This window comes from Cebus imitator, unplaced genomic scaffold (genome assembly GCF_001604975.1).
Source record: "Cebus imitator isolate Cc_AM_T3 unplaced genomic scaffold, Cebus_imitator-1.0 Scaffold38, whole genome shotgun sequence".
Taxonomy (NCBI): Eukaryota; Metazoa; Chordata; class Mammalia; order Primates; family Cebidae; genus Cebus; species Cebus imitator.
The window spans coordinates 4,468,157-4,493,003 of record NW_016107353.1 but is presented as its reverse complement, the minus strand read 5'-3'; the positions used below and the strand labels follow the sequence as shown (position 1 = coordinate 4,493,003).

The window sequence follows — 24,847 nt, the reverse complement described above, 5'->3', positions numbered from 1 at the left end:
AAAAAAAAGAAGAAGAAAGTCAATGAGGCTAGAGTGCAGAGGGAAGTAGAAAGTGGAGACTGCTGTGAGCTGAAGCAGAAGAGATAGGCAGGGTCAGATGATAAAGGAAGTTGTAGAAAACATTAAGAGCAAGAGTCCTTATTTGACCAAGAGAGGGAAAGTGGGAAGCCATGGAAGGGTTTAAGCAGCGACAGAGTCATGATCAGATTGGTGCTTGGAAATGATTACCCTTGTTACAATGTGGAGAACAGTTTAAAGAATGGATATTAGAATGTCAATTTGGCATTTATTTTGGAGTCCAGGAGAGATAAGATAGTAGTTTGAACCAGTCATTGCTGCTGATGATGGAAATGGAAACAAATGAGAATATTAGAGAAATGTCCAGGAAGAAAAATCTGAAAGTTCTCTTGATAGATTGGACACAGATTGGCAAGAAAGAGGGAGGGACCTACACATCATTTTCAGAGTTCATTGGTAGTTCCATTTACAGAGCTAGGGTGCACTGGATGAAGGTGAAACCAGAGAGAGATGATTTTACTCTCAGATACAAAATCAACTACATAAATTGGCAGAGGAGGACAGTGCAAAAGAAAAGGGTAGAACCCCCTGCTCAACAGTTCTGAGAATTTCAAGACAGTGATAGCAGAGCAAGGGGAGGACTTCAGTCATGGTACCCTGTGTGACTGCAGAAGTCACTTACCTACAAAGCCAGCCCTGCTTGGACATGTTGGGTTGGAGGTACCAGTCATCCCATGGAGACTGAGGCAAACTAAAGCCCACCAGAGGGACAGTCCTGGAGCTGAGAGAATCCATTTGTGTCCCACATTCAGGAGCCCACTAGTCATCCTAGGTAGTCATGCAGACAGAGCAGAAACAGCTATGGTCCTCTGGGTAGCCAGGGCTCTGACACCCGGTGTCCTGGTCCCTGATAAAGCCAAATTTCCCATCTGAGAAGTCACCAAACACAGTGTCCATCCCCTGAGGAAAATCCAAATTGCCTGATTTGGTGCCACAGTTGCACAAAGGGGAATTCCACGTTGGCTGCCCGAAGATCAGCCCTTCCGCTGATGTGTGGTTTGCAGTGTCTGCCGGCCATGATCCTCGGAAGAGCGTTCAATCCAGTTTGCGTAACCCTTGCTCCATCCGACCTAAGGACCAGCCCCAGCCCAGGCTCCTCCTAAACTTCTGGCCCATCAGGCCTTTATTCTGAAGTACCCCAGACACTGTCAAAGCCAATGTCAGGACAGCCCAGAGGAATACAGTGCTCACAAACCCCTGTCCCCTTACACCTCAAGCTGGCCACACTATGGATGTGTGATGCACATGGGGTCTATTGCAGCACAGCCTCCAAGCAAGCCTCTGTCCAAGGAACTGAGTAGGGTTATTCAAGGGAATACTAGAAATTTCAAGCTGTTGAAGCTATTTTACACCAAATGTCCTGGATAAGAAGAAATGAAACTCCTGTTATCAGCCTTAAAAAAATAACTACTAATGACAAGAAGGAGTCAAGCTCCAAGGGGCTTCTTCATCAGGACAGTTGTCTCCCATCCCCAAGATGGGCACAATCTCACCTTCTCTGCCTGCATCATCAACCTGCCTGCTCTCTGCCGGCTGACCCTATTGCCCAACAAGCTGTCTAAACCCAGAGTCCAGCAAGCCCAGATCCCTGAACCTTCCCTCTGCAGCTCCACAGCCACCCTCATAGGGCTCCTAGCCTGCTCTCCACTCTTGGGTTCCAGCTGCAGGATTGCAGTAAGGCACAAAGTAACCACACCAAGAAGGCTGCCATTTTGCTTAGCATGAGAGTAGCTGGGAGGCAGATTCCTTATAAACAGTATGAACTGTAGAGAATACTCCTCGCTGTAACCCAACTGGCTCCCCTTACCTTGTTCTCCAAAATCTATTTGCATAAATGTACACACACACACACACACACGCACACACGCACGCACGCACACGCACACCAGCAGTTCTTGTCTGCCTGGACTCCTCTGCAGCTAAAGTGAAATTTACGGGTGGAGCTTCCTAAAAAATTATTAGGGTCTGCTGGATTGGTGTGCCTTCAGACTTTTGGACTTTACCATCCCCTATCTCTCCTATCTCCTTGCAACAAAGGCTAGGAAAACAGAAATGAAAAAAAAAAAAAAAAAAAAAAAAAAAAACGGGTCCTGGATGGCATCTGAATGCCTACTTTGGGCTTCTTGATGAGTGAGACAGAAAACAAAATAAAATCCCTTTTTTTAAAAGCCATGCTTAGTCAGGTTTTCCCTTATCTGTAGCTAAATACAGAAATGAGAGAAGAGTTTGGATCAGGGATGGAAGAAGAGAGATATTCCCTGTCCCACAACCTTCTGACTTCCCAGTGTGTCCCTGTCATGGAAAAAAAATTCATTTAAAATCAGTGTAATAGCCATTGATTAGATGCCTGCTATGCATCTGGGCTTGAGGGCAAACTGGACTCAGGCCTTTTGACCCCCAGAAGCTCACAGTCTGAAAGAAGCATTTGTATCCTTGAAATTCGCAGGACTCCACTGTGCCCAGGCTGACACTCTTAACTATCCATAAGTGCCTGCCTTCTCACTTCCTTCCCTGCATGGTCTCTTGACGTGTACCAAAATCCAAACCCAAATCTCACATGTGAGTGTTGGCATTTATGTCTCAAACGTGACCTATGGGTTTGGAACTTTTCCCCGTGGACCCCAGTGACTTTTCAGATGAACAGGTCTTCAAAAACTTGAGAAACTGGAGCCCTATTTGTTGCTCTTGTTGCTTTGTCAACATAAGGGCACAGGGTCTTTTTTTTTTTTTTTTTTTTTTTTTTTTTTTTGAGACGGAGTTTCGCTCTTGTTACCCAGGCTGGAGTGCAATGGCGCGATCTTGGCTCACCGCAACCTCCGCCTCCTGGGTTCAGGCAATTCTCCTGCCTCAGCCTCCTGAGTAGCTGGGATTACAGGCACGTGCCACCATGCCCAGCTAATTTCTTGTAGCTTTAGTAGAGACGGGGTTTCACCGTGTTGACCAGGATGGTCTCGATCTCTTGACCTCGTGATCCACCCGCCTCGGCCTCCCAAAGTGCTGGGATTATAGGCTTGAGCCACCACGCCCGGCTCAGGGTCTTTACTCAAATGTTCATATCTATCTCTTGACAGCAATACTATGAGATATCGATGGAGAAGCTGCTATCTCCATTTGTGAAATGAGGACTTGCATCAAGGAACTTGCCTATGGTTCTCTCTAACCACTTAAATTCTGAAACTTTGAAATGAGAGTAGACAGTAATTTCAAATCAATGGGGAAAGAATCAACTCTTCAGCAAATGGCTTGAGATAAATGGCTACATATTTCAAAACAAATAAAGAAGTCAGACCCTAACCTCAACCCTGTTTAATAGCTTATAGATGGCTTTTACACACCTCCCTTCTCCCTGTCATTTTGTGTGTGTGTGTGCGTGTGTGTGTGTGTATTTACATACACATCTCAAGTAATAAGAAAATCGAAGGGAGGCTGCCTGCCTCCCTGAGTCACTCTCCTTCTCCATCTGAGTGCCCACCTGTGCCCAGACCACCTCCTTGGCCTCGCACTCTCCAGGCTGACAAGGCACTCTTCTTTGCCCATCCCAAATATAGCTGGTACCTTACATGGGCCAGGCTCATTGCTAGGTACCAAGTACGCAAAGATTAATAAAACGATGTCCTGCTTTAGGGAGCTCAGAGCTGATTGGGCGAAGCATGGTGTGTACATGAATGGCAACCATGTAGAGGTGTGGGTTTCCTAGTGAGGTAAGCACAGGGCATGATGAGAAACAAAAGAAGGAGGGTTTCACAGCCTCACCCAGAGTTCAGACCCCCTGCCCTGCCTGGTGTCTATGCTGAGTCTGCTTCTAGAACACCCAGTTCAGAGAAAAGTTCAGCCCGGCAAGCTAATACAGACACAGTCCAGAAAACCCAGGAGCCAAGAGGAAAGGAGAGAGATGGAAGCCAGGGAAACCCAGCTCCGAGTCCCTTTCTCTCTGCTTCCTGGCAGCAGAAGTCAGACAGAACTCTTAAGCCAGTGTAAGTCTGGCGGGAGCAGTAAGTCCTGAGTTAGCTCCATACGAGTTTCTAGAAGGCTCTTTCTCACTTCCTGATTCTTAGGTTTCTACACTGATACTCCCTAAAGAGTTGGGAGGAGAGGCTACAGCCCCCTGACCCTGATCCACAGGTCACCACAGCAGGGACATCCACAGGGTAGGCCTGGGCCCTCTCATCCCTCCCTCCCACCCACTCCATGCTGGCTGGGCCCCCAGGGGTCTGCACCCCTTGCAGTGAGTGACCTTCTCCAGTGGAGCAGGCTCAGAACCTGCTGCCATTGGAGATGTCCCACTGGTGATGCAGGAAGGTGAGGAACTAGCAGAACACTGGGAACGCCCTCCACTGGGTCTGTGGCTACTTAAGCTCAATGTTCCCAGGCAGGCAGGAGGACAGGTGCTGTTGCCCTGCTGGGACAGATGAAAAACAGACACAGGGATGATGAGTGACTTGCCCTGGGTGTAGAGTGACAGGGCCAGGGCAGAGCCCAGGCCTCCTGCACCTAGGCCAGTGCTCCTCCCAGTTACTGCCTAAACTGGAATAGCAGACAAAGCCCCTGTGAAAGGGAAGGTGAAGGCACAATCAAAGGATCCCCAGAGCCTTTCCAGATATCTGAAGATGTCCTGATGTCACTGCCCTGATCCTTCCCTAGGTAGAGCAACACTCCTCGCTGCAACACAACTGGCTCCCCTTACCTTGTACACACACACACACACACACACACACACACACACACACTAATACAAGACAACACTACTAAGGCTACTTTGGGAAGGGGAAACAGGGATGGGTAAGAGGAAAGTAAGGGACTCTCTATCCAGCCTCCATGGAACCCCAACTTCTTTTCCTTGTTATTTCTACTTCTTCCTCCCCATCTTTTAAACGGCTCCAGCCACAGAAGCTTACAACTACAAGAAACCCTAAGGCCTATTTTAATCCAAGTTTTCATTCTGTGTGCTGGAGATGGCATAGAATAGGGTGAGGGAACCAAATTCTCAGTTGGCAGTGGTATACCCTTGTACAGGTGACTTAACATCTCTGTGCCTCAGTTTGCTCACTATAAAATAGAGATGGTGGTAGGGATCATGGTGCGCACTACCTGACTAGCCTATAGCAATCATTCAGCAAGTGCAGACTACTCTTACCCACTTCCCTCAAGCACAGGTGGAGAGGGGGACAGCTGGGACAGCTGAGGAGGTGGAAACATGCACCTGAGAAGCCAGGTGAAATCAGGGGTAAAGGTGCCTGGAGCACATACTGTGACTCTGCCTGTCCTGTAGGAAGCCAGTCTCTGGGATGTAAAATGGAAGAGGTGCTGGGGAGCTTTGAGGATATTTAGCCCAGCCCCTCGTTTTTACTTGGGGAAACTAAGCCCCAGAGACCTAAGGTGACTGCCCAAGTTAGCAAGGAGAAGTGTTGGGTACTCACTCCAGGTTGTGGGGGATGCAATTATTTCTCAATCCCATTGTATTCTGGAATGGCCAAGTTGTCCACGTCACTGTGACCTAGGAACACGCGAATGGGAACCCACAGCCGTGGGCCTCTGCGTACAGGACAGCTGTTCTCCCCAGGAAATTAACTTTTTCTTAAATTGAGAAGCTAAAACATTATTCTAAAAGAGGTAGCCGATCCTAAATATAGCTCTAATGCAGAAGTTCAACCATCCTTTTTGCTTACTATGCAAAAATTGAAAACTATTAGAGAGGTTGAGAAGGAGGAGCTCTAAGCAGAAAAAGTCCTGTGCCGGGAAACCTGTGACTGCGGCTTTTTATGAATGAAAAGACCTCCCTGAACCCACGATATAAAAGGGGGACAGAGAGGTGAAGGTCTACACACCAGGGGCTTGCTCTTGCAAAACCAAACCACAAGACAGACTCTCAGAAGAGGCATGCACAGCTCAGCTCTGCTCTGTTGCCTGGTCTTCCTGACTGGGGTGAGGGCCAGCCCAGGCCAGGGCACCCAGTCTGAGAACAGCTGCACCCACTTTCCAGGCAGTCTGCCTCACATGCTTCGAGAGCTCCGAGTTGCCTTCAGCAGAGTGAAGACTTTCTTTGTGAGTATGAATCCCCACTGTCCTTTCTCTCTTCCTGGGACTGCCTGAACTAGGCGTTCTCCTGGAGCGATAAGAATTCTCCTCCTCCATCCCCTCCACCTCCATTCCCCACACCCATTCCCCCAAACTTAAGCTCTTAAGAGAATCCTAGATCAAGCCATGAGTTTAGTGAGTTAAGCTAAGCCCAGATGATGCAGTAAATGTGCAGGAAAACCTGCCTTAAAAGGTAAATGTACTCTTTCCCTTGCTGAGAAACTTCTTATAAGATCCTGCTGATGCTCTATACTTTATCGATTAGGAGAATTAAAGAAGGGTCTGATTGGAGGTGAAGATACTCCCCATGCCCTGTAGCAGGGAAACGTACATTGCCTCTGCTTAGAGCCTTTCCAGGCCTGAAAGACTGGTGGTTTGGGGAAGCACTCTACATAAGGGAAACCTGCATCAGAAGGAGATTCCTATTCCCTAGGATTTTTCCAAGCTGAACGGGATGTCTACAGAAGGGAGAAAGAAAATCAGAGAACAGGATGTGAGAGGGGTCTCAAGGCACCAAGGGGTTAACATAGGTGTCCCTTAAAGCCTAATGTAGCTCTGCAGAAAGAAGACCAAGGATGAGTCAAGCTTCTGCTTTCGCTTCAAAATCAGCCAGAGTTTTTAAGTAACTTGACTCTGAGGAGGAGGACCTGATTTAAGTGACGGTTCCATCACCGTTGAATCCTCTATTTTTAAAACTCCCCGTTTGATTTTTGGGCCTGAGCCAATTTAATTTTTAAAAAAAGAAAACTCTAAATGAAAGGGCATCAAAAAGAGGGCATTTCAGTTATTTCCCCAAACCTCAAGTTCATTCTCCTTTTGTTCTTCATGCAGCAAAAGAAGGATCAGCTGGACAGCATGCTGTTAAAGGAGTCCTTGCTGGAGGACTTTAAGGTGAGAGCAGGGGCAGGGTGCTGGGGGAGTGTGCAGTGTGATTAAGGGAAGGGAGGCTCTGCTTTCTGAGTGCAGGGAGTTGGGTCTGTTTCCTTCACTTTGAAAAGGAGAAGTGGGAAGAGCTTGACTCAGCACAGCCAGCAGTCAGAGGGTTTACAAAGGGCTCAGTCCTTGCAGGGAGGCTTCTGGTGAAGGAGGATCGCTGGAACCAAGCTGTCCTCTCCAGCTAGTTGCAGCATCCCTCTTCCCAGCCACCTCCACCAATCTCTCACTCACCTTTGGCCCCTGACCTTAGGGTTACCTGGGTTGCCAAGCCTTGTCTGAGATGATCCAGTTTTACCTGGAGGAGGTGATGCCCCAAGCTGAGAACCATGACCCAGACGTCAAGGTGCACGTGAACTCCCTGGGGGAAAAGCTGAAGACCTTCCGGCTGAGGCTGCGACGCTGTGTGAGTAGACCAGTTCTTTCCCTTGCAGCTGTCCCCAAAATACAATCTCCTACAGACCAGCAGAGATACTCACACCCAGAGACACACCAAGGACACAGACTGGCAGAGCTAACTGTAAATGTGGAAAGACTCCTAGAATCAGATTTCTTGCTCATTTCTCTCTAAGCAGGCGTAGGGGGTGGCTGCTAGGCATTTACATGTGAAATTTGCAAATAGCTTTCCTGTTATTTGTGAGTCATTTGTGGGTTATTAACTACTCCCCTCTCTCTTCATGAAAGGAGCCCAGAGCTTCAGTCAGGCCTCCACTGCCTTTTCGTAAATAGACCCTGGGCTGGGAGCTAAGACTCTCAAGCAGAGGAAACATCACTCACCTCTTTTAATCTCAACATTTTGAAAGCAAAGCTCTAAGAAGGGCCCAATTGACTGACAGGATTTTCCATGGCATTTTAGAAGGGCCGGGGGAGCTATTCATGACTGGGCTAATGTCTATTAGTAATTCCTCCAGGTAATTTATTTCTCCAACTGAAATGATGCTATCACTACCAATGGTTTCTCTTGTTCTCTCACCAATATTGGAAAATCAGTTGTTGTCTATTTGTAGGACAGCGCTATGTGAAAGGTTTGGTTTAAGTAGCTCCCCTCCTTGGGTGCTTAGAAATGGTCTTCGGTGGCTGTGACTGATGGGGAGGGACAGGATAGAGAGGCAGAAAAGGGCAGGGGATGCTGTAGAGTTCTGGGGAAGGAAGGAATCCCAAGACCTAGGTTGTCGTCCAAGCCTTGCAAACATCTCAGGGTAGGTCTTGGAGAAATACATTTTATCTCCCAGGGCCATGGTTCTTCTCTGACCCTTGGATAATGAGTAAGGGTGAAGCAGGAGTCAGTTCTCTCTGGGAGCTGTGAGATGAGGCATTAGGATAAATCTGGCCCCCTCTTCATGCCACGAGCTTGTCCCCCAAGTGTGATGGACATGGAGCTGGGAGCCAGGATCACCAACACTTTCTCTTTTCTTCCACAGCATCGATTTCTTCCCTGTGAAAACAAGAGCAAGGCAGTGGCGCAGGTGAAGGATGCCGTTAGTAAGGTGAGCCTGGATGGTGGCAGAGAGGGTCTGCAGGGTGCAGCCCATGCCCACTCCCCAACCTCAAAGCGTGGAAAGTGACAGGGACTCAGTAGGCCCCATCCTTCATTGGAGGGAGTGTGGGAACCTGACAGATGGTATGACCTGCTCAGCCAGTGAGGAGCTACCGCCTTGGTTGTGTTTGTTTTCTGTTAAGTGTCTGGGGGTTTCTAAATGACTGCTCGCTGCCTTTGCAAGCTTGCGGGTTGGGCTGGCCGGCCAGCCTATGAACACAGTAAGCTGTATGCTGGGGAGAGTGACAAAGGAAACAGAAAGTACAGAAAGTAGCTTGTTGGGAATCTAGGCTGAACCCACACGTGCAGGAAGCCGGCACACAAATGTGCACATACAAATTCACCTGGGGGTTCAGCCCAGACTCCCCAGAACTCAGAATGAGCAGAAAGCGAGATTCTCACTTGCCTGGAGTTGGTTCAAGCCCACTTTCATTCTGCCCCTCGCACCTCCCAAGGCACCTGAGAATGTCAGCTCCCAAACCAAACGGGGTTTCACACTTCCAGCTGCGCATGAACTTTTTAAATCTGATTTCCCAGAAACCATGTGGCCTGTGTCCTCCTTGTGGGCTGGGAACAGACACTGAACAGAGTGCCAACATCAGGGGGTGTGAACCTCTCCCACCAGGGCGGCAGGGCAGGGCCTGCTCATTGTGTTGGTGGAAGAGCACAGACATTTAAAAGGCTTCCTTCTCTGCTTCTCTCACCATCTTGCTTTCAAAGTGCTTCCTCTAATGTCTTTTCATCAAATTCTGCATAATCATCCTGTGAACACATGACCCTTAAAACTATTGAATAGGCACCATTTTGAAGACGGTGCTTTGCAAAGTGAATGCTCCCTTTGCTAGCCAGTAGCTATACTTCAGGCTTGGAGGAGATGAAGCTCAGGGCTCAGCCTTTTCCAAGGCAGCTGGGCCCACCCTCCAGTTTATTTCCCAGCGTGAGGGAGGACAAGCAGCCTCTGCACTCAAGGTCATGGCCATCCGTGAGCAAGGAGGAGGGGAGTCTATTTGGTCTCCAGAAGGGATTTTAACTGACTGTTTATCTCCCTACACAGCTCCAAGAGAAAGGCGTCTACAAAGCCATGAGTGAGTTTGACATCTTCATCGACTACATAGAAGCCTACATGACAATGAAGACACAAAACTGAAACAGCAGGGCGGCAACTCCATAGACTCTAGGACATAAATTGGAGGTCTCCAAAATTGGGTCCGGGGTTCTGGGACAGCTGACCCAACCCCTTGGGAAACTTTAATGTACCTCTCTCCTGGAATATTTATTACTTCTGATACCTCAACCCCCATTTCTATTTATTTACTGAGCTTCTCTGTGAACAATTTAGAAAGAAGCCCAATATTATAATTTTTTTTTGATATTTATTATTTTCACCTTTTTTAAAGCTGTTTCCATAGGGTGACACACTATGGTATTCAAGTGTTTTAAGATAAATTGTAAGTTATGTAAGGGAGAGAAAAAAAAACGTTCCTTGGGGAGCCAACGGAAGCTTTCATTCCAAGCCTGACCTTGCTTTCTAGCTGTTGAGCTGTTCTCCCTGACCTCCCTCTAATTTCTCTTGTCTCTGGGCCTGGGGTTTCCTAACTACTACAAAGACTCTTAGGAAGAGAAACCAGGGAGTCCTTTGATGATTAATTCACCTTCCAGTGGCTCAGAGGGATTCCCCTAACCTCATTCCCCAACCACTTCATTCTTGAAAGCTGTGGCCAGCTTGTTATTTATAACGACCTAAATTTGGTTCTAGGCCGGGCGTGGTGGCTCACGCCTGTAATCCCAGCACTTTGGGAGGCCGAGGCGGGCAGATCACTTGAGGTCAGGAGTTCCTAACCAACCTGGCCAACATGGTGAAACCCCGTCTGTACTAAAAATACAAAAATAAGCCGGGCGTGGTGGTGCGCACCTGTAATCCCAGCTCTTTGGGAGGCTGAGGCAGGAGAATCGCTTGAACCAGGGAGGCAGAGGTTGCAGTGAGCTGAGATCACACCACTGTACTCCAGCCTGGGCAACAGAGTGAGACTCCATCTCAAAATAATAATAATAATAATAATAATAATAATAGTAAATTTGGTTCTAATAGAACTCAGTATTAACGAGAAGTGATTCAATTCCTCTGGGAATGTTACATTGTTTGTCTGTCTTCATAGCAGATTTTTATTTTGAATAAATAAATGTATATTCATATCACGTTCTGGTGTCAGTTGAATCTTGTCTGACTATGATGGTTCCCTCAAAGCTCCCAAGACAAACGAGATGGATGAGTGAATTCTGCATTTCAGAGAAAGGAAGCCAGTTAACCTCTCCCAGGAGACAGGGAAGGCTCCAAACCTGATCAGAGAAAAAGCTATTCTCACTTTAAAGCCAACAGCAGAGACACCGTGGTCTTCCCACAACTCAATCCTTTAAAGATTTGCTCCTAAATCCCGAAAGATCATGCCAATTTTAGGAGATCATGCTGATTAGGAGATTCTGTGGGTACCAAAATTAGAAAAGTAAACAGGAAAGGTTTTTTGTCTTTTTTTTTTTTTTTTAAGACAGAGTCTCACTCTGTCTCCCAGGCTGGAGTACAATGGCACCATCTCGGCTCACTGCAACCTCTGCCTCCCAGTTTCAAGCGATTCTCTTGCCTCAGCCTCCCAAGAAGCTGGGACTCCGGGACTACAGGCACGTGGCACCACGCCCGGCTAATTTTTTTGTATTTTCAGTAGAGACGGGGTTTCATTATGTTGGCCAGGCTGGTTAGGGACTCCTGACCTCAAGTGATCCGCCCTCTTGAGCCTACCAAAGTGCTGGGATTATAGGTGTGAGCCACCGTGCCCGGCCAGCAGAAGTTTTTAGTATGAATATGAATTTGCCTGGGTTTTCCTGAGGATTAAGATAATAAGCTAACAGGGCTTCTGGCACTAGGAGGTGGTCGCAGTGCATATAGTTGGTTGTTATTGGTCATCACAACTAAAAACTCCCGCCAAAGCCTCTTTGAGCTGAGATTAGTGGCAACAGGGCTGGACCCAACAGAGTTGAAAATAAGCAAATTAGCCCACTTGAGAGGATAGCCGAGGACACAAGCTGCTGCTCTTTCGGTCCCCTCCCTAAGCCACCAGACAAATGTGAGATTGGCTTCTGAACTGCGGTCTGCTGGGAGGGGCATGGTGGCTGGGGAAGCCCTACTCAAAGCCTCGTGACTTGGAGGAGAGAGGAGGAAAAAAATGGGCTGCGTAAACACTGGTCTCCCTCACGCTCTGCCTGGGCAGCCCTCGTCTGGGGAAGGGTGGGAGCTGAAAGGCTGTGGTCAGTTTTTCAGTAAGACCTGACTCACTTCGGTTAAAGTAACCAAAGGAAGGAAGTGGGAAACATCAAAGCTAAAATTCTGAGATGAAAGGGTAGGAGTAAAAATGGAGGTTAGCAGAAGATAAGGAGAGGGAGCCTGAAGCCCTCTACTCTGAGGCTATCCATATTGAACTAGACAAGACATCCAGAGTCTGTGAGAGGAAAATCTTGGGTCCCCAAAATCACTGAGCTAAAGGGAGAAGTCAAGCTGGGAACTGCTCAGGGCAAACCTGCCTCCCCTTCTATTCAAAGTCATCCCTCTGTTCAATGTGATAGATGCATACCTGATAGCCCCCTTTGCAAAAGAATCAGAAACTCAAAAAAATGCAACCATTTGTCTCTCACCTACCTGTGACCTGGAAGCCCCCCTCCCTGTTTTGAGTTGCCCCCATCTTTCTGGACGGAACCAATGTACTTCTTGCATATATTGATTGATGTCTCATGTCTCCGTAAAATGCATAAAACCAAACTGTGCCCCAACCTTGGGCCCATGTCGTCAGAACTTCTTGAGGCCATGTCACAGCCACATGTCCCCAACCTCGGCAAAATAAACTTTCTAAATTAATTGAGACGTGTCTCAAATTTCAGGGTTCACAAATCCCCTGGCCTGGAAGGCTTGGCAGTTAGCCTTCCAGGCAATGCATACTGACTTTAGTTTGAGGCTGGTACTTTGAGGGAAGTGGGCATCTGAAACAGAAACTCACCTGAAAAAAGCTCTACAGCTCATAAGATATTAACAATAGCTACAAATTATTACGAACTACAATGTATTAAGCTAATCACTTATTTTAAGCCACTTGGTATGTATGTATGTAGTAATAATGTGGCATTATTGCTGTTTTCTCTAAGAGGAAACTGATAGTCATTTTTTTTCTGTTACATTTGCTCTATTGGGATTTAATAATCAAACATTCTGTAGATCATATTTCACAGTCGAAGTTTTGGAACAACCATACTAATCCAGCTCTTTAAATCATGAGTCGATCACAGGTTAACCTGGCAGAAAACACAGGCTCTGCACTTGCAATTTATCATCTGTTTGTGTGTGTAATTCTTCCAGTATCCCTGATACTTATGTTAATGGTACTATGAACATTGACTAAAGTCATTTGCTGGCTACTTTGCTAAGTACTTGATATATATTAGTTCATTAATTATCATGTAAAGCCATGAGGCACTATTAATATCTCCATTTTTCCATGTAGTAAAAGTGAGACCCAGAAAAGCTATATAATTTACCTTTGGTCATCCTGCTGTCGAATGACAGTCCATGGTCTTAATGATTATGCCACACTCCTAAAGTCATTTCCACAGGTAAATTACTGCATCATCCTTCTTTTCCAATATAATTCTGTTTGTATCACGAAAAATTGAGACACAGGTTTTACGGTATGCTGTGTATCCACTTTTGTTTGTCTCAAGATATTTTTAAATTTCTCTTTTAATTTCTTCTTTGACCCACTGGCTGTTTGGGAACATGAGAAATGTGAATCTGGCTTGGCCTCATGGATAACATGGAGAATGGAGAACTCAGTATAGGATAAAATACTTTCCTCTTTGTATTCGTTATCTATTGCTGTCTTCAACATTTAGCTGCTTGAAACAATCACATTTGTTATCTCACAGCTTCCTTCTGTAGCTCAGGAGTCCTGGAGTGACAACTAGGAATTCCATCTCAGGATTTCTACTGAGGCTTTGTCAGAAGGACAGCCAGGGTTGCAGTCACCTGGTGGATTGGGGGCTAGCAGGTGCATGGGTAACATGGCACACTTGCTGTGCTGTTGGCAGGTGGCCTTGGTTTCCCTTCATAGGGCTTCTTGAGTGTCCTCACAACATGGCAGCTGTCCTCCCCAGAGCCAAAGATGCCAGAGAGAATAAGGAGGAAGCTGCAGTATCTTTTATGACCTAACTCCAGAAATCTCACACCATTACTTCTGCTATATTCTATTTGTTAAAAGTGAACCAGTAAGTATGGCCCACATTCAAGGGAAAGGGAATTGAAGGGAGGAGTGTCTAAGAATTTGTGCACCTATTTTAAAACAATTACGCCCTTCTAAGAATTTAGAAGAAATAGTTTCCTACTAGTGCTCCTGAGCTAGTAGGAAAAAGGGGAGGAGCTGGGTGGGCCTCAGTGTGCCTGGATAGGCCATCATCATAAACACTCTCACCTTCAGTCCTCTCTCATAGGCTCAGTCTAATAGATTTACTTCTCTAAGGCTTGGTTTCTCATCTGGAAAACTAGCAAAATGTCTTCCCGGGTGCTATGCCCTGAATGTTTGTGTCTCACCAAAATGCATATTTTAAAGCCTTTTCCCCAGTGTGATGGTACTTGAAGGAGAGAACTTTTGGAGGTAATTCGTGTTAGATGAGGTCATAAGGGTGGGATCCTCAGGATGAGATTAGTGCCCTTATGAGAAAGACACTGGAGAGCTTTCTGTCTTCCCCCCACCCATCCAAAGTGCATTCAAAGAAGAGGTCTCGTGTGCATGCAGTGAGATGACAGCCACCTCCAAGCCAAAAAAAGAGTACTCAGAATGAAACCTGCCTTGCCAGCATCTTGATTTTGGACTTCCCAGCCTCCAGAATAGTGGAAAATAAGTTTCTGTTGTTTAAGCCACCCAGTCTGTGGTATTTTGCTATGGCATCCTGAGCTGACTAATATACCTGATTTGATACAACTGCCAAGTAAAATCTCAGATATGAAGGTACGTATATGTTTTGAACAGGGAGCACAGAGATGAGGTTTTGATGGGATTTTTTTTTTTAAACAACAAGCATTTATTCTTTGAGAAAAGCAGCCACCCCATCTCCTCCATGTCTACTCTGTGTCCTTACACCTGAGTTTGGAAAACAGTGGAGAATGAGAATCTCTATTTGTCTGTGATCCTGGCTTTGGAGGTAAGGAAGGTGAAATCAGTGAGAGGAGCCCCTGAAATCTGTGATGACAATGTGGTTACCTATGAAGCCACTGAAGGAAATTAGAGAAGAAGCAAATGAGTTCTTCCACCCTGGGAGTGAAGCACATGGCAGAAGGAAAGGGAAGAGATCAGAGATGAAAAGAAAGAAGAGGCCGGGTGCCATGGCTCACACCTGTAATCCCAGCACTTTGGGAGGCCGAGGTGGGTGAATCACTTGAGGTCAGGAGTTCAAGACCAGCCTGGCCAACATGGTGAAACCCCATCTCTACTAAAAATACAAAAAAATTAGCTGGGTGTGGTGACATGAGCCTGTAGTCCCAGCTACTCAAGAGACTGAGACAGAGAATCGCTAGAACCTGAGAGGCAGAGGTTGCAGTGAACCAAGATTGTGCCATTGCACTCCAGCCTGGGCAACAAGAGTAAAACTTCATCAAAAAAGAAAGGAAGAAAGGAAGGAAGGAAGGAAGGAAGGAAGGAAGGAAGGAAGGAAGGAAGGAAGGAAGGAAGGAAAGAGGGAAGGAAGGAGGCAAGCTAGCTCAGTGGCAAAAATTGCCCATTCTGATGTGTGTCCCCCTCAAAACACTTGTATGAGTGGTTTTAACCGTGGAATGCAGGAATCAGCTTTAGTCCTGAGGCAATTTAGGGAGAAGCAGACATAACACTCCAAGGAAATGGGAACTGGATCATAAGAACATAAACAGAATTTAAAATGACAGGAAGATCTTTCAACTTTCCTAAGTGACAGAACTGGCTACAGAATGAATCAGTCAATTTTGTATCTCTGAGGGGATAGTGGGTTCCAGGTGACATATGAGTTTCATTATTCAATACCTGTTTTAGGCATTAACTCACTTGGTGACTGGAAAGATTTTACTTAACTTGTCTGGAACTCAGTTTCCTCAACAATAAATAAGAAAATAGATCTGAATCGATAGTTTCCCTTGGGGAAAAACATTCACCCTTGAGGCCACTAGAGTGGAGCCAATAGCCCCTGGGGCCACTAGAGTGATGGCACTCATAGCAGGGGATGAGTAGTCTCAGCAATTTCCAAAATTTGAAAAAGCCTCACGGAAATTGTACATTTACCAATACCTCCTCTCTTAAGTCTGCACAAGCTCATTAAAAAGCACTTCTCACTTTTTTGCAATGGGTTTGCCGCCAGAACACAGATGTCATGAAAACTACCCCTAAAAGCCAAAATGGGAAAGGCAAAGATTCATATTAACATTATAGTCATTGGACACGTAGATTCGGGCAAGTCCACCACTACTGGCCATCTGATCTACAAATGCAGTGGCATCGACAAAAGAACCATTGAAAACTTTGAGGAAAAGCCTGCTGAGATGGGAAAGGGCTCCTTCAAGTATGCCTGGGTCTTAAATAAACTGAAAACTGAGTGTCAATGTGGTATCACCATTGATATCTCCTTGTGGAAATTTGAGACCAGCAAGTACTACGTGACTATCATTGATGCCCCAGGACACACAGATTTCAACAAAAACACAATTACAGGGACATCTCAGGCTGACTGCACTGTCCTGATTGTTGCTGCTGGTGTTGGTGAATTTGAAGCTGATATCTCCAAGAATGCGCAGACTGAAGAGCATGCCCCTCGGGCTTACACACTGGGTGTGAAACAACTAAATGTTGGTGTTAACAAAATGAATCTCACTGAGCCACCCAACAGCTAGAAGAGATATAAGGAAATTGTTAAGGAAGTCAGCACTTACATTAAGAAAATTGGTTACAACCCTCACACAGTAGCATTTGTGCCACTTTCTGGTTGGAATGGTGGCAACATGATGGAGCCAAGTGCTAACATGCCTTGGTCCAAGGGATGGAAAGTCACCCGTAAGGATGGCAATGCCAGTGGAATGACACACTGCTTGAGGCTCTGGACTGCATCCTACCACCAACTCGTCCCACTGAGAAGCCCTTGCGCCTGCCTCTCCAGATGTCTATAAAATTGGTGGTATTGGTAGGTACTGTTCCCATTGGCCGAGTGGAGACTGGTATTCTCAAACCTGGTATGGTGGTCACCTTTGCTTCCGTCAATGTTACAGCCGAAGTAAAATCTGTCAAAATGCACCTTGAAGCTTTTAGTGAAGCTCTTCCTGGGGACAGTGTGGGCTTCAATGCCAAGAATATGTCTGTCAAGGATGTTTGTCGTGGCAATGTTGCTGGTGACAGCAAAAACAACCCACCAATGGAAGCAGCTGGCTTCACTGCTCAGGTGATTATCCTGGACCAGCTAAGCCAAATCAGCACCGGCTATGCCCCTGTACTGAACTGCCACATAGCTCACATTGCAGGAAAGTTTGCTGAGCTAAAGGAAAAGATTGATCGCCATTCTGGTAAAAAGCTGGAAGATGGCCCTAAATTCTTGAAGTCGGGTGATACTGCTATCATTGATATGGTTCCTGGCAAGCCCATGTGTGTTGAGAGCTTCTCAAACTATCCACCCCTGGGTTGCTTTGCTGTTCGTGATATGAGACAGACAGTTGCCGTGGGTGTCATCCAAGCAGTGGACAAAAAGGCTGCGGAGCTGGCAAGGTCACCAAGTCTGCCCAGAAAGCTCGGAAGGCTAAATGAATAGTATCTGTTATACCTGTCACCCTGTCCTTAATCAGTGGTGGAAGAATGGTCTCAGAACTGTTTGTTTCAATTGGCCATTTAAGCTTAGTGGTAAAAGACTGGTTAATGATAGCAATGCATCATAAAGCCCTCAGAAGGAAAGGAAAATGTTTTGTGGACCACTTTGGTTTTCTTTTTTGCGTGTGGCAGTTTTAAGTTATTAGTTTTTAAAATCAGTACTTTTTAACGGAAACAACTTGACCAAAAATTGTCACAGAATTTTGAGACCCATTTAAAAAGTTTAATGAGGAAAAAAAAAAAAAAAAAGCACCTCTCCCTGTCTGGTTGGAGTCATCCACTGTGTGGAAAGACAGGATGCCTCATGCCAATCAGAAATTCTATTTGGCCGTCATCTATTACATCTTATTCCTTCATTCATTCATTCATTTGGGAAAGGAATCTTGCTCTGTCGCCAGGCTGGAGTGCAGCGGCACAATCTCAGCTCACTGCAAATTCTGCCTCCCGGGTTCAAGGGATTCTCATGCCTCAGCCTCTTGAGTAGCTGGGATTATAGGCACCCACCACCACACTGGGCTAATTTTCATATTTTTATAGAGACAGCTTTTCACCATGTTGGCCAGGCTGGTCTCGGGCTCCTGGCCTCCAATGGTCCACCTGCCTCAGCCCTCAAAAGTGCTAGGATTACAGGTATGGGCTACCATGCCCAGGGCATCTATTACATCTTTGATTAAGGCAATCAGAAAATGGGATTATTTCTTCAAAAATGTTTAAGCAGTCAAACCATTTTAAAACAGAGAGTCTCTGGAGAAAATTAATAGCAGCAGTCCTTAAATTAAAAGTTTCAAAACCACTAAACTAGATGACCTCTGAATTCTGTTCAAGCCTATAGTTCCTAATTCAGCCACTGACTCCTCCAGCCCACAAGCCTAATCCCACCTGACCCCTCCTCCAGGACTCATTCCTATGCCTACAGCATCTGCACTGCTAATTTTCCAGACAGTTGCCATTTATCTGTGTATCATCAACAGCTCCCTCCCCAGCAGAACTGAGCTGACATTGAGACTTTAGCTTCCAGAGGCCTCCTTGACACCCTGGCTGGAGAGGACAAGGGGGGCATAAAAAACCTAAGAAAAGTGACACAGCATACCTCTGACTCTACAGCACAGAATGATATGCACAGCTTCCGGAGCCTGGACCCAGGCTGCCACTTACTTCTCAGCTACGTGACCTTGAGACATTACCTACCTTGGATTCTCCGCTGTAACACGGAGAGAATAATTACTCTTTCAAGGTATTGTCATAAAAAATAAAGGCATGAATACATAAAACTCTCCTGGCACAGAATAAATACTTAATAAAATCAGTTCTGTCTTAGACATTTGGGAAAATGCTCCCATCCAACCAGATGGAACAATAGGTGCCAACACTAGGGAAAATAGCTGAACACACCTTGCACTTGAACCCAATGTAGACCTGGACTTTTCCTTACAATGCCTTCTGCCTCCCTACCACCATTTCCGGTCAGAAAGAGTCAACGGTTTGTCCCTGCACTTGGAAGGGAAAGAAAAGAAGCAACGTTTTTTGAGTACCTACTTTCAATTTCCTGAAAGTGATCTCAGAAATGCTTGGCTTGGTGAAATAAAAAAGTACATATTAGGCCGGGCGCGGTGGCTCACGCCTGTAATCCCAGCACTTTGGGAGGCCGAGGCGGGTGGATCACGAGGTCAAGAGATCGAGACCATCCTGGTCAACACGGTGAAACCCCGTCTCTACTAAAAATACAAAAATTCAGCTGGGCATGGTGGCGTGTGCCTGTAATCCCAGCTACTCAGGAGGCTGAGGCAGGGGAATTGCCTGAACCCAGGAGGCGGAGGTTGCGGTGAGCCGAGATCGCGCCATTGCACTCCAGCCTGGGTAACAAGAGTGAAACTCAGTCTCAAAAAAAAAAAAAAAAAAAAGTACATATTATTAATTACAGCCCCTAGAGTTCTATAAAACCAGTAAACAGCTTAACATAAATGCCTAACTGCCCTTTAGAGCAATAATAGCTGCACATGCTATTAAGTATGGATTAGATTAACGATGTAGAAAGCTTCATTTGATTACAGCACTGGACTTTGCTTAAATATGCTCATTCTCCATCACTGCCGCTGATCTGCTAGCAATATGAAATATGAGAATTCAGCCAACTATTCTGCTTCTCCCCTTACTATTATTCAAGAAAAAATATTTTCCAAGGTCATGAAGCCATTGTGTCCAGTATACAATCTGGAATCTTATGCCTATTTAAAGAAGTCTTCCTGCATTACTTGGAGAAGCGAGATGTCATTTCCAAAACTAACCCTATTATACATCCGTCACCAAGGCTGAATTAGTAACTTTGGTCAGTATGCAGTATTAAGTAAATAATTGAATCTCTCTACATAATAATCTCCACATTCATGTCTGATGATCATGACACCCAAATCAAAGCAGAGGCAGATTGCTTCTCCATAATCTTTGCCCCAAGCCAGAGGTTCTACAAGATACACACTTATTCACTCAGAACCTATTATGCTCTAGTTTATGTTGGGTGTTGAAGAAAAGTGGTGAATAAGACAGGTGTGATCTTTGCCCTTATGGATTTCATTTAATTTTTTAAATAGAGATGAGGGTCTCACTATGTTGCCCAGGCCAGATTCAAACTCCTGGGTCCAACTGATCCTCCTGCCTCAGCCTCCCACCTGGAGCCTGGCTCCAGCTACATGGATTTAGTAGCTAGTTGAAGAAACAGACATTATAAAGTTAACTATATAATTTTATTATAATCGTGATGATTTCTATTAATCAGAAGTGAAAGATTTAAGAAAGCAACTAACCTAGACTCAGGGCTAGGGGAGGCTTTCATGAGGTGGTGACATTCAACTAGACATGAAGGCTGAGCAGGAGTTGGCCCAATGAAGAGAGGTGGTAAGAAGCAGAGCATTTTGCAGATTTAAAGACCGCTTAGAACAGCAAAGAATGGGGGAGGAGGGGTTCATCTCTGGAGCAAAGATAAATTTGTATCAATTCATAACCCAGCTGGACCCTGGGCTCTCTTCACAGCCCTCTGACTTCTCCATCCCATCTCATGTTCTGAGGCCCTGAGGCGAGAAGAATATTAAACTATTTGAGAAACTAAAAGATGAATCACAGCAAGTAAGGGATATTATGTCTCATGGAAAGAGATTTAAGATGAGCTTGAAGAAGCGGGCAGGAGTCTGATCATTCAGGGATGGTAGGCCATGTTTAAAAAAAAAAATAGACTTTAAGAGTAAAGGGAAGCCATTGAAATCTTTTGAGCAGAAAGGAGAGCATATACCTTCTGTATGAGACCATTTAGGGGCCATTTGCTTCCAGTCCAGACAGGAAGAAACTGTGGTCTGGACTAAAGTGATAATAAACAGGAATTGAGAGAAGCCCAAGGTTTCAAACAGTCTGCAATAATTTAGGTCAGAATGGTGAGAGTGGTGATGGCCAAGATGAACCCTCATCTCTGGCCTGAGTAGAGAAGTAGCAGGTTTGAAGGAGAAGGTGATCTGGTCTACACTGGCCCTGCTGAGTTGGAGGTGCCTCTGAGACTTTAAGTGAAAATACACAAGTGGTCAGATGGACATCAAGATCTAGTGTGGAGATCACTATGTGGGGGCCATTGATACAAAGATAAGTAAAATCACGGGAGTGGATAAGATTACCCAGGGAAGAGAGTACAGCATGGAAGAGAAGAGAGCCCAGAACCAAGCTCTGAAGAACCCAGATATTCATAAGCCAGAGCAGGAGAGACTGTCAAAGGAACACACTAAAGAGTGGCCTGAGCAATGCAAGGAAACACCAGAAGAGAGTGGCATCCCTGAGGACAAGGAAGGAAACCATTTTGAGAAAGAGAATGGTCAGCTGGATCAAATGCTATCAAAGGTCAAGTAAAATCAAGACAAAGAGCCCCTGCTGCATAGAGCAAATGGAAGTGCTGTTGACTTTATCAAGAAGAGCAGGGAGTAGTAGAGATGGAAGATGGATGGTTGCACATGAAATGGGAGATGAAAAAACGGGGGCCGGGCATGGTGGCTCATGCCTACAATCCCAGCACTTTGGGAGGCCAAGGCAGGCAGATCACCTGAGGTCAGGAGTTCAAGACCAGCCTGGCCAACCTGGTGAAACCCCATCTCTACTAAAAATACAAAAATTAGTCAGGCGTGGTGGTGCATGCCTGTAATCCCAGCTACTCGGGAAGCTAAAGAAGGAGAATTGCTTGAACCAGGGAGGTGGAGGTTGCAGTGAGCCAAGGTCGTGCCACTGCACTCCAGCCTGGATGATAGAGCAGGACTGCATCTCAAGTAATAATAATAATAATAATAAGATGACAAGCATGGACAACTCTTTCAAGATACTGGGCTGGGAGAGGAAAAAAAGTTGAAGACAGAAGAGTGAGATGGGAGAAGTGATGAAATCAGTTTACTCAGAAAGCAGGACGGGGTGGGATGCAGGCAGAGGAAAGAACTACCTTGAAATCAAGAGGGCACCTCCGCTGAATAATAACAGGAAGAAAAGTAGAGACGGTGGGTACAGAAGCAGGTTGCTTTGAAGAATCGTTGGCAGGAAGTTGAGGTTGATTTCATCAGATGGCTTATATTTACCCTTAAAAGAATGAATAAGGAGGAGAGAACGCAGAGTGGTTTGAGGAAAGAAAGATTTGAAATGATGTTTGTAGAGATAGGAAAGATAAACAACTCTAGAGAAATGTGGTAGATTCCTAGGCAGTGTTGAGCCCAGTTGAGGTAGGTGATGATGAATTGAAATGGTCTACCGGACTGTATGATTTTTTTTCAGGATTCTTTTGGCAGCCTGGGGAGCAACACATAGAAGGCAGAATTGTTTTGCCCCGTGAGTATGACAAAAGGACAAGGAGGAGAAATTGAAAGTACAGGCATACCTCATTTTATTGCACTTCACTTTATCTATTGTGCTTTGTAGATAATGCAGGGGTTTTTACAAATTGAAGGTTCGTGGCATTCCATGACGAGCAAGTGTCTCGACACAATTTTTCCAACAGCATGTGCTCACTTTGTGTCTCTCTGTCACATTTTGGTAATTCTCAGAATATTTCAAAGTGTTCATGATTGTTAAATCTGTTGGGGTGTCCTGTGATCAGTGACCTTTGATGCTAATATTGTAGGTGTTTGGAGGCACCACAAACTGTGCCCATATAAGACAGAGAACTTAATTGATCAGTGTCGTGTATGTTCTTTTTTCTTGCTGAAAATACAAAATGTTTTAATTTCATCCTATAAATTGCTATCGCTTATATTGTAACTTTTATCACTTAAAGCAATATCTAGAACCATACAATACATCTTAAATTATTTTAGAGTTACCAATTTGTTCAAATCTCTCTATAGTTGAGATTATGGCTTCTATAATAAACAGAAAATAAGTTATATTGAAATTAGTTTGAGGATTATTTGTGCATGAATTTTTGCCTTCAAAGTCATGCCGAGTTCTTTTGCTTGCTCTGATTTTCTTATATCGTATTAAACTGTCACTTTTGTTCATATGTCACATGCAGTTTCACTCAATTTAAACAGTCAATCTTCTCTAAAATTAAAAAAATTAATCTTTTAAAAAGTGAATCTATTTTGTGGTTTTGTAAGCCTTTGATAACATTATTGCTGTAAGTTATACACAAAAACATTATGGTAGCAAATATAAAATTACTCTTGTTTTTCACCAACAACTACAATTCACTCTTCATTTAAGGTTCTTCTAATGTTTCACTTATACATCTTCTGTCTCATCTAGACTAAGTCTAATTGCTTTCGTAGCATTATTTTAGGGGAAAGAGGAATTGTTTATTTCCCTCCATGGAGTTTAGACAAGTAATTTCACATTTCATTTGTGTTGTGTGTGCTCTGACTGTTCCACCAACTGCCTGCTCCTCCAGCTCTCTCCTCCTAGGACCTCCCTGTTACCTGAGATGTAACAATATTAAAATTAGGCCAGTTAATAACCCTACAATGGTCTCTAAGTGTTCAGGGAGAAGGAAGACTCCCACATCTCTCTTTAAATTAAAAGCCAGAGATGATTAACCTTAGTGAAGGAAGGCATGTTGAAAGCTGAGACAGGCCAAAAGCCCGGGCTTTTGTACCAAACAGCCAAGCTGGAAATGTGAAGGGAAAGTTTTTGAAGGAAATTAAAAGCGCTATTCCACTGAATGCACAGAGAATGTCAATGAAACAGTCTTATTGCTGATATAGAGAAAGTTTGAGTGGTCTGGATAGATGAAACCAACCACAACACTCCCTTAAGTCAAAGCATAATCTAGAGTAAGGCCCTCACTCTCTTCAATTCAAGGTCCTTGCTCTGGGTTAGAAGAAGTTGCAGAAGAAAAGTTGGAAGCTGTGAGTAGTTGTTTCATGAGGTTTAAGGAAAGAAAAAAGAGCGATCTTCTTAATGTAAAAGTACAACATGAAACAGCAAATGCTAACCTAGAATCTGCAGCAAATTAACCGGAAGATCTAGCTAAGATCATGGATAAAATTGGTTACATTAAAGAATAGATTTTCAATGTAGATAAAACATTCTTATATTGGAAGAAATGTCATTTGGGGCTTTCATAGCTAGAAAGAAGTCAATGCCTATCTTCAAAGCTTCAAAGGACAGGTTTACTCTCTTGTTAGGGGCTTAATACAGCTGGTGACCTTAAGTTGAAGCCAAAGTGCATTTACCATTCTAAAAACCCTAGGACCCCTAAGAATTATGCTAAATCACTGGGCGCAGTGGCTCACGCCTGTAATCCCAGCACTTTGGGAGGCTGAGGCGGGTGGATCACAAGGTCAAGAGTTCGAAACCAGCCTGACCAACATGGTGAAACCCTGTCTCTACTAAAAATGCAAAAATTAGCCGCCAATGGTGGAGCACGCCTGTACTCCCAGCTACTCGGGAGGCTGAGGCAGGAGAATCACCTGTACCCAGGAGGAGGAGGTTGCAGTGAGCTGAGATCACACCACTGCACTCTACCCTGGGCAACAGAACGAGACTCTGGTCTCAAAAAAATAAATAAATAAAATAAAAAAGAATTATACTAAATCTACTCTGCCTGTGCCCTATCAATGGGAACAATAAAGCCAGGATGACAACACATCTTTTTACAGCATGGGTTACTTAATATTTTAAACCCACTGTTGAGATCTACTGCTCAGAAAAAAAATATGTTTTTTAAAAGATTACTGCTCATTGACAATGCTCCTGGTCACCCAAGAGCTTTGATGGAGATTTACAAAGAGGTGACTGTTGTTTTCCTACCTGCTAACACAACATCTACTCTGCAGCCCCTGGATCAGGGAGTAATTTTGGCTTTCAA

General features: G+C 45.0%; 1 protein-coding gene and 1 pseudogene across 2 annotated transcripts; both read left to right on the top strand.

Moving 5' to 3' along the window:
- The first annotated feature begins 5,587 nt into the window (after positions 1-5,587).
- On the top strand, positions 5,588-10,812 carry IL10 (interleukin 10). The gene is made up of 5 exons (XM_017525489.2): positions 5,588-6,120; positions 6,985-7,044; positions 7,340-7,492; positions 8,508-8,573; positions 9,678-10,812. The coding sequence occupies exons 1-5, from the start codon at positions 5,956-5,958 to the stop codon at positions 9,768-9,770; spliced, it is 537 nt and encodes a 178-aa protein (XP_017380978.1). The 5' UTR covers positions 5,588-5,955; the 3' UTR covers positions 9,771-10,812.
- A 5,221-nt stretch (positions 10,813-16,033) lies between these two features.
- LOC108302083 lies at positions 16,034-17,760 on the top strand (annotated as a pseudogene). The gene has a single exon (XR_001824189.2). The product of XR_001824189.2 is annotated as an elongation factor 1-alpha 1-like (transcript).
- The last annotated feature ends 7,087 nt before the right edge of the window (positions 17,761-24,847 follow it).

Bases quoted from the DNA above. Each gene is read 5' to 3' on its own strand.
- IL10 (XM_017525489.2), top strand. From the start codon at position 5,956: ATGCACAGCTCAGCTCTGCTCTGTTGCCTGGTCTTCCTGACTGGGGTG. The intron at 7,045-7,339 runs GTGAGAGCAGGG...CCCTGACCTTAG, and splicing joins CCTTGCTGGAGGACTTTAAG to GGTTACCTGGGTTGCCAAGC. The intron at 7,493-8,507 runs GTGAGTAGACCA...TTTCTTCCACAG, and splicing joins GGCTGAGGCTGCGACGCTGT to CATCGATTTCTTCCCTGTGA.